We start from the raw sequence: 10,145 nt of genomic DNA on the forward strand, positions 1-10,145 counted from the left end.
CAGCCACCGCCCACAAGATTAGGGTTTACACGGTGTAGAAACTGCTTTCTCATGGGCCAGTTAATGGGCCAAGTGGCCCAAGCCATCAATTTGCAGGGCTCGATGAGCTACCGAGCTGCTTGCGAGCCGGCTCGGGCTTGGCTCGATCTGCAACCGAGCTAGAGAGGCAGCTCGGGCTCAGCTCGTTTAGCAACCGAGCCAAGCCGAGTCGAGCCTTTTTTTTTCCAACCTTATCCATTATGGATTATTACCTGCACAATTCTTAGGTTTCTTAATTGTGTGTTCTGTGTAAAAAATTGCTATATGAAACTTTCTTTGAATATTTTGAACAAAAAATATTTTTTCTACATGGCAATAGTTAATTTAATTATGTATATTTTTGACAATTCTCATAAAATCAGACAATCCCTAATCCATAAAAACCTCAAAATAAAATAATGGGGCCTCAATATATCCAATGAAATGACCTCGTCACTCGGGTCACAAATATTTGATATTTGGCATAAGAACCTGTAAAACTTTGGAAACGTTCTCCATTTGTGCACTTTATACCCCCCCCCCCCCCAAATATACCGAAAACAGCTTACTTTACACTTTACAGACTAATCATATATCTTTTTTTTTCTCCTGGCACATGACAACACTATTGCATTACTCCTTAGCCGTCATGGGCTAAAACATGTATCTGTCATGGGTACCGGCCCCATGACAAAGAAAAACCAAAACATATCTATCACGGGTAAATGGCCCAATACGGATGGATAATATCGGTAACGTTCTGTTAATGTAAACGGCCCATTACCGATAGTAATAGGCAAAGATTCCAAATCATGATATAACTAAGACCGTGGTAGGTAGGTATTATCTGTCAAGGACTTATATACTTATATTTTAGCCTGTTACGGATATTAATGTAGGCCCTTAACGGCTATTAGTGTAGGCCCTTTACGGATATTTATGTTGAAAAAATAAATTGAGAAGCTCGGCTGGCCTCATGTAATGCCAGCCATGCCATCTGAAAATAGTTGCAATACGGAAATATAAGTCACACAGCAACACTTATATATCCCAGTAATTCTCAAAATACACACAACAATCTATAAATTAATATACGTTAAACAAATCATTTCAGATTTCTAGTGAGTTATTTATAGGCATAATATCAATATACAATCTTGGCTGCACACAACAATCTCAGAATGCAGCAATTTATATACAATCCATCAAGACTTGAGACATCTTCAGTCCTATAAATGTACATAGCTTAGAAAGTATGGTTAGACATTAAATAAATAGTACATAAAAAAAGGCCTAATAGGCAGCACCTAATAAACAACACTCATCGAAAAGAGTTGACAACATCGAAAAGTATAAACCAAGTCATAATTGTAAACTTAACCCCTATAATTGCTAGAGTAAAATTATTCTCTTGGATTGATTACATCAGTAATGGTTGTGTAGTTATGGATATTAAAATATCGATAACTGTTATTTGTTTTGGACCATTACCGCTGTGTTGTCATGGCTTACCTTCTCGGCCCGTGATAGATATGACTCTATCGATCATGAGCCAATAGGTTTGGCCATATCTAAACCGGGTCTGCTTACAGCTCATTACGGTGTAAGTTACCTGTAAAGGGCCATATCGAGTTGTTACGGTTATGCCATGTCCAATAAGCTGTTCTGCAGTAATGCAAGCTCTAAACTTCTGATTTCGAGAACCATTTACTATACGACAATATAGAGATATTTTCAAAAATAAATTATGCTAGTTTGCATGCTGATTTAATTGCAATTTGGTACGTATCTAAATCAGTCGCAGATGCTTATGAGTAATGCAAATAGTGACTAAAATTTCAAGAGAAAATTAAGGCATGCATGAGGGGTAATTTTAGCTTAAGACTAGAAGGCTAGCTTGTGCTAAGACTTGGTAGTACAGCTACTCCAATACAGTTTCAAAGCTGATGACGAGGTCATGATAAGTAGTAAGATGGAAACGGCAGTACCTGCAAATTAATTAAACGCAAGGTAAGCACATACTACCTCCGTTCTCCGTTCTGTATCAAGGTCGTTTTTCACTTTTTAGATACTCTTCGTCTTATTAGAAATATTTTTATAATTAATAATTTTATTGTTACTGCTAGATGATAAAATATAAATAATAATTTATACGTGACTAATTTTTTAAAATTTTTTGTATAAATTTTTCAAATAAGACGAATGATCAAAGTGTTGGACATAAAAATCAAAAAAATAAAGTTATTATTTGACGGAGATAGTACTTAATTATATTAATTATATGGAGTAGCGTATAAGACGAGGAAACAAAAGTAAGAAAGGCTATTAATTAATGCCTAGCTAGCTTGCTCTACAACTGGAGTTAGCAAAGCAAATCAGCTGTCGACGTCAATGCTGGGTAAACATACAGAACAAAGAACAGCGCGCATACATATATACAGGCGGAGTTACATACAAATGGCTACAGCGGAGACATTTTCATATCGTTGCCGGCCACTGATATAATATTCGTATCATGCATTACCGGCCACCATATTGTTTTTACTTGCAGTTCTACGTGAGTATACGTACGTACATGTAATTATGGATATGCAGCTCAAATTCTATTTTCTTCAATTACATGAAAGACCACAGCATATATATGTATCATTAGAGTGATTATTTGGCTTTTCTATGAAAACATCAAAAGGCGTATTTATAAATAAAAATATTTTTTAAATAAAATTTTTATATACGTATTCTTAGCGATATAAAAGCTAAGACTAGAAAATAAACTTTGGCGAAAAAAACTCTATAATCAACTCTAAATTAAAGGTTAAAAATTTAAATTTTAACTTATAGGTATAAATAAAAGCGAAATGATAGGCTAGTTCGCTAGGGAGTACGCAGGTACGTACACCACTAGGAGTGCGCTCTATTAACACGTCGTCAGAATCAGCGATAATGTCACTTGATTAATTAATTAATTCATGGTGTGGTAACACGTACTACGTACTTCAGGCTACACCACATCTACGTCTCCCAAACATTCAGCAGGCAGGCATATCAGCAGAGACCGATCGACATGCATGCCTAGTTGAAATGTGTCTTATTAATTGACCAATGAACATGCATGCATGATATCGTACGTATCTAACACCTTGGATGGACCAAAGCAACTGAACCTGATGAGTTTGTGGCAAGACCTCCTGGCTACAGAGACCGATAGACATAGGGCTACATCTTTAGATTGACCAGATCCCCGACATGTGTTGTCCTCCTGATGTTTAATGCATAACTATGCTCTTTCGAGAAACCGTTTTTACGTACAGGCGATGAAAACATATCTTTATAGGCAGACACTTCAAGCCAAATACGGGGAAGCCACCTGCATAAACACTCTTTGCATGCAACGCACCACAAAAGTCGCTTGCAAAGAGTGTTTCTCAGGCGGCGTACAGAACGAAAGAAATTTCTTCGCAGGTGGCTGAGCGGCTCATGTCGTATGCTGCATGAGATAATACGCACCCGAAAATACAATTTTTCCAAATTAATTATTTTTTATTTTATGTATATACCAGTATATATGTATGGCCATGTAATACGTTGTTCATGTGAGCTAGTCCTTATGTATTATCAACTTAACTAAAATAATAATAAGAAATTCAAAATAAAGATTAATTTTCTTTGGAAAGATAGTTTGTCACCTGACCCTTCGCTGATAATACATGAGAAATTTTACCGTCCAACAGATTAGGACGATACCATGATCGGTACCATCTCTTGGCCGTTGGATCGTAAGGATCGAACGGCTGGTAATACATGGTACCGGCGACCTGATAGCACGGTACTGTTGTTGTGAGAGGGCTGAAAGGGGTAGTACTGGAATTTCACGTACGAGTTTGAGTTGGATCTTTCCGATCTCTTCTCTTCAATCGGCGTCAACGAGAGCGGCAGGCGGCGGCGCAGGCAGCAACCAGGGCGATGCCGCGATGGCGGCGGCGCAAGTAGCAAGCAGGAAGTCGCTGCGACGGCCGAAGGATCTCCCCGTCCATCCCCTCGGCCTCGTCTCTCGTCTCCTCGCGAGTTCGCCCACCCGTCGCCGCCTGCGCCGATATCCATCCATGTTGCGAGCAGCGGTGCTGGCGTCCTACTGCTTTCTCCCGCTGCATCCTCCCTGCGACGACCAGCGGATCTCCTAGTCTGTCTTCTTGGCCTCAACTCTCGTCTCCTCGCAAGTTCGCCCGCCCGCCGCCGCCTGCGCTGATCTCTACAAATGACAACCCAAAGTTGGTTGTTTCAGTTCAGAAAAACGAATGCACTACATAGTATTTCGCATGTGCATCGTATTTTGCATTTCGCATTTGCATGTCTGCGCTATCGTTTCTGGTATAAAAGAAGTTTTCAGAAAGGAAAATAAAGTTGATCGCGTCCTGCTGATTCCTCCGACTGCATCCTCGCTGGCTCGTTCGTCGCCTCGCCGGGTTCAACTGAATCGCATGCAAGGCGTCGCCGCGACGGCCGGCGGCAGGACAAGCAGCAAGCACTCATGGCCCATCCTGCCCTTTCTAATCGGACGGTTAAATTTTAATGGGTACTTACCGGTACCGGTACCGTCCGGTACCATTTGTTGGACCGTAGTAATGCTCATAATACGTATCTACTCCAATGTATGGATCCAAAGTAAGTACTCTGCATGATGGAAAACCATGATCCTTCACTAGTAAAGCATGGCTCAGCGAAGAAGGCGAGAACGATGCTGAAGATGTGCTCCATTGAGCATGATGCATTAGCGTGTAACATTTGCACAATTGTCCAGCATAGCCTTGACTTGATCACAGTAGGGTTCGAAAAGAGAACATGTAACAAACATTGCTAACTGATGTCTGATAGAATGTGCCATGCCTGCAAAGGAACTAGTAAGGGATGCAACAGACTAGAGAATAATGCTCTACTTTTGCCTTCTAACAGACTATGCAACTTTGCACATAGGTATTGACATCCTTGTAACACCCTAGCCCAAATATTTATTATTCCACTCTAATGAAGCGGACCCATGTCCACATATATAGGTTGTGTTCGTTCCTCCCCTCTTTCTAACCTAGATTTCTTCATTTTTCGCGCGCACGTATTTCGAACTACTAAACGATGTATTTTTTATGAAAATTTTCTATAGGAAAAATTTATTTTAAAAAAATCATATTAGTCTATTTTATAATTAATAATAATTAGTCATGTACTAATATATTACTATGTTTTACGTGCTAGGTATCTTACCGTAAGCCGAACGAGGCCGTAGTAACACATTTACACTTTTATTTTTTATCAGTGTAAAAGAGGTTAACTTAAGATACTATGGTCGATCTAAAAGTATATAAGCTGTTTCAGATATATCTAAGCCCTTCATGTATGATTATTCTTACCAAATAAAACTTGCATATAACGCATTTAGAACACTTATTACATGGGTCAAACTAGACTATGAACGGACTAGGGAATTACAATCCTTGCCAATAAATTAAATAGGTTTTTGATCCTACGGTAGGTTGCATCCATACCAAAATGACCTCCCATGCCATTATCGTGAAGTGCCAATAGAACAGTTTGTTTGGCTTATGGGTTCCAAACTAGATATTTCCTTGCACCTAATTATTCCGTGCACCAACTGGATGTCTCCTTCACCATTGGGCAAAAGACTTGGTTTAATAAGTACTCAATCTATTTCATATTATAAACCACTTTGACTTTGTTCTAAATCAAATCTCTTTTGGTTTAACCAAATTTATAGAAAAATACAATATTTTCAACATAAATAAATATACTACAAAAATATATTCACTGATGGATGTAATTAAGTGCGTGCAGAACAAATGTACATAGAGAAATCTACTGCTAGTCTACAGACCATTACTTTATTATAAGCTTAAAGTTAGCCTTAGATCAAGTTATCTAAGTATTGCTAATAGAAAAAACACTTGAAGATAGTATTGTCCAAGTATGGTACAAATAATCCATACATATGACTTATCAGCTATAGGCCATAGTCTAAAAAGAACACGACTAGGTTGTCAACCAGAAGAGATTATCCTTATGAGGTTGCATTATTTTATCAACTTATCCCTATTTCTCGGTTTTACGTATATGCTTTCTGAACTGCCAAACGGTATGTTTTTTTACAAAAAGTTTATACATCGAAGCTCATCATCTCACTTTTTCTAAAATAGAATTTTCACTTTACAATAATTAATTTCATCGTTTTTATCATTAAATAGCTATCAAGAAATAAGATAATCTTTTATGTTTTATCTTTCGTAATAAACACATCCATTAGAACCAATATAGCACAGCCATTTTGTAACAATCAAAATGACGGTCGGTTTCAACAAGTAGACAGAGGATGAGAAAGTTAATCATGCCGCTCCATAAAGATGGCTTTCATAAAATGCAACCCAATACAATGCATCCATGCATAAAAATGCCAGAGCCAGACGGACTCTCTCTCTTCTCTATTTTCTTTTTTAACTCTCTTGTCCATTTGATTTGTTCAGAAATGAGAAGATGTATTTTAGTCATTCACGTGTCGTTGGATGTAAACAAATAAAATAATGCTTCAAATACTCCATGGTGACATCTTATTGAGAAGTGTAGCTAATGAATGATATTTTTGTCGTTATATTGTATTGGGTGGTATTTTATAGAAGCCAACTCCAGAGATGACATGTGATAAATTTTCTCGCGAGGATATGGGTAGTGTAAAAATACCTTATTTGTATATTGTTACAATAGGCATAAAGGTCGAGAAGTTGACAAGTATGGAAGAAACGAGTAAAATTATTTCATTGATACAGTTAACATGGCTTGATTGAATATTTGGTGTATATCTTTAATTAAAGGCTTATAGGATTCGGTTTTGCTAAAATTATGTCGCTATTATTGTTTTTTTCACTCAAGTACGTAATATTGTGTCATCCGGAGCATATTGCTGTGACGACTTTATTTTTGAATTGAAGTACCTACTTTTGGCATATATTTCAAGAGACAATTGATCACTTTTTTATGGTATACCAATACCAATACATGCGTACAGTGATATTGTGGTGAAAAACCTAAGCATGATGTAGACCAGTGGTAATCCACTGTAGGTTTAAATTAGTGTCCATAAATATTATCCGCAGAATGTATGTTTTTAATTGGAGTATAGTAGAGATATGCTGATGATTATTGTCAATTTAAGTAGAGAAAATATAAGAAAAATATAACTAACAAACGGCTAAGTCTAGGAAACGCAATTGACTGGTGCGAGTTCTACAAAATGACATCGTACAAACGACTATATCTAAGAAATACCATCAGCGTTAGACAGGGTCAGATCCACCAATAATTACAATACGTATGCCCAAGATTTGTACGAAAAAATACGCATATATAATATGTATAACTATATGTATTAAATAGAATAAAAAGAAAAACAAATTTCAGGCCAAACAGACCCATGATTGATTTATTGGGCCATTTTTCTTTATTTGGCCCATTTGACGCCCGAGGCCAACGGCCCAATATGGCTAAAAAAGCCCTAATGTGAGTTCGCCTGTTGGGGGATCGGGGGCGGCGGCTACCTTGCTGTCCCCTGGCGAGGTCGCGAGGCCGGCGGCGAGGAGCGGAGGTCCGTCCGAGGGGCGTCGGGGCGACTGCTGACGGCCGAGTGGGCGAGGCGGGTACAGCCTGCAAGCGTCGGGCGAGCGCCTCTACTCCGGTGAGCGCTCGCCATTTCCCTTCTCAGCCTCTCTCTAACTCGAGCCCCCTCCGACGAGCCCGGATGCCAAAATGGCCCGCCGTCTCCTCCTCCACCTCCGCCGCCGCTACTCCGCTTCCGTCTCCTCCTCCGCCGAGGACATGGTCGTCTCCTCCCTCCGCGTCCTCTCCTCCGCTATGCCTACCAAACCAGCCGCTCTCCCTCCCCCCACTGATCCCGACCCTGATGCGACGGCGACCACTCCTACTCTTGCTGCTACCACCCTCCTATCCCCCGCCGAACGCCTCCGCGGGGTCTTCCTCCTCAAGCCCCACGGCCACGCCGCCCTCCACGGGGCCCTCTCCTCCACGGGTGTCGATGCCGCCGTCGCCCTCTCACCGGAGGTGCTCTCTGACGTTGTCAACCATGGCAACTTCAGTGGCGCCGCTACTGTTGACTTCTTCGGCTGGGCCATCACTAACAGCAAGCTCTCCCCTCCCATCGATACCTGCAACATTGTCATCAGGGCTTTGGGTAGGAGAAAATTCTTTGCCTTCTTCGAACCCATCCTAGAGATCATGCGAAAAAACAACATCTTTCCAGACATAAGTACACTGGAGATCATCATTGATAGTCTAATTGCCGCCAGACATGTCAACACAGCTGTTCAACTGATCAACACGGACCATTTTGGACTTGGAGTTTGGCGAACTTGCCACAGAAAGGAGGTCTTTACTGTCCTCATCAACTGCCTTTGTCGGAGGTCACATATCGGTCTCGCCAGCTCGCTCTTGCAGGCTACTCGTGGAGAGACGATTGATCTTGATACCCATCTTTATAATGAGGTTATTGGTTGTTGGGCGAGGTTTGGGAGGGTTGATAAAGTAGAGCATTTCTGGGCAATGATGCTGGACGATGGGGTTGTGCCCAGTGAGGTTTCATATTGCCATCTGATCGAGGCGTTGGGGAGAGCGAACCGCGCTGAGGAGGCGCTCCAGGTGTTTGAGAAGATGGTAAATGAGGGATATGGTCCCACTACGATGGCTTATAATGCACTTATTTTTAATTTTATATCGGTGGGAGATTTGGACAGATCCATCAAGTATTACAAGGTTATGTTGGATAACAATTGTCCCCCAAATATTGACACATACTGCAAGATGATAAGAGCCTTTTTGAGAGAGTGCAAAGTGGCTGATGCACTTCAAATGTTTGATGACATGCTGGCTCGAGGAATTCTGCCAAGTACAGGGATGATTACTTTGTTCATCGAACCACTCTGCACATTTGGGCCCCCTCATGCTGCTTTACTGTTTTATAAGAGTAGTAGGAAGGCTGGTTGTACAATATCCATAAAAGCTTATAAACTTTTGCTTGAAAGACTCGCCAGGTTTGGGAAGAGTGGAACGGTTTTACAGATTTGGGAGGAGATGCAAGAATGCGGGTATCCATCTGATAAGGAGATTTATGAGTTTATTGTAAATGGGCTTTGCAATGTGGGTAAGGTTGATGCTGCTGTGTCTGTGGTGGAGGAATCACTTCGGAAAGGCTTCTGTCTTGGTAGAGTTGTTTATGGCAAACTGAACAACAAATTATTGGATATGAACAAAGTTGAGACTGCGTATAATTTGTTCAAAAAGGTCAAATATGTCCGGGCTCTGTCTAATTCACGCAGCTATTGCCGTGCTAATGGTTGGCACTTCTGACTTAAACTAAAGTCACTGCTAACGGTTGGCACTTCTGATGTTAAATGGCAAGTGTTACTGATGAAATCCAGTTGGCTTTATATTGGGGAAATGTAGCATCCTTTTATAGAAACTAGATGCTGGGGCGCGCCATTGCGCGCCGCCTGTACATTCCAAAATAATCGGTTGAAAAACAAATCAGTGACACCAAAATTTTCAGATTTGTTCTCTTGTGAATATTAATCGCACTGTAATCTGTAATCCCTGTAAAACAACTATCATATTTCAGCTGCAAAGCCGTGGTTATTTCAACATAGTATTTTCATTACATAATAACACAATTAACAGGGAAAGAATATGTATAAATTTCTTCAACGCATAAACTATGAGTGCTTCGGTATTCAAGTGGCAATGTGCACTTCAGCTGAAATAATACGGACATGTTATGCTACTGCATAAGTTTCATTTGTGATGTGCTTTTTCTCCATATGTTTCTTCTGACTTGCATATAATGATTCTTTTATTTGGTTTTTAACAGAGAAAAACTTTCACCACACATAAATTAAACTGAAGAATAGAATAAATAGAAGCTAGTTTAGTTTTTGGTTATTTTTCTGTGCACACCTAGTTATGAATCATGATACTCAACTTCAGTTCAAACTGTAATCTGTTGATGCTTAATAATGTCTCTTGGCCCGTACACAAATACACAGTATATGTTAGACTTTCTC

General features: G+C 40.1%; 1 protein-coding gene across 1 annotated transcript; it reads left to right on the forward strand.

Annotated features, from left to right (window-relative positions):
- Window positions 1–7,743: 7,743 nt before the first annotated feature.
- On the forward strand, window positions 7,744–9,846 carry LOC102722091 (putative pentatricopeptide repeat-containing protein At5g43820). The gene has a single exon (XM_006648504.3). The coding sequence runs from the start codon at window positions 7,822–7,824 to the stop codon at window positions 9,433–9,435; it is 1,614 nt and encodes a 537-aa protein (XP_006648567.2). The 5' UTR covers window positions 7,744–7,821; the 3' UTR covers window positions 9,436–9,846.
- The last annotated feature ends 299 nt before the right edge of the window (window positions 9,847–10,145 follow it).

This window comes from Oryza brachyantha, chromosome 2 (assembly GCF_000231095.2).
Source record: "Oryza brachyantha chromosome 2, ObraRS2, whole genome shotgun sequence".
Lineage (NCBI taxonomy): Eukaryota > Viridiplantae > Streptophyta > Magnoliopsida > Poales > Poaceae > Oryza > Oryza brachyantha.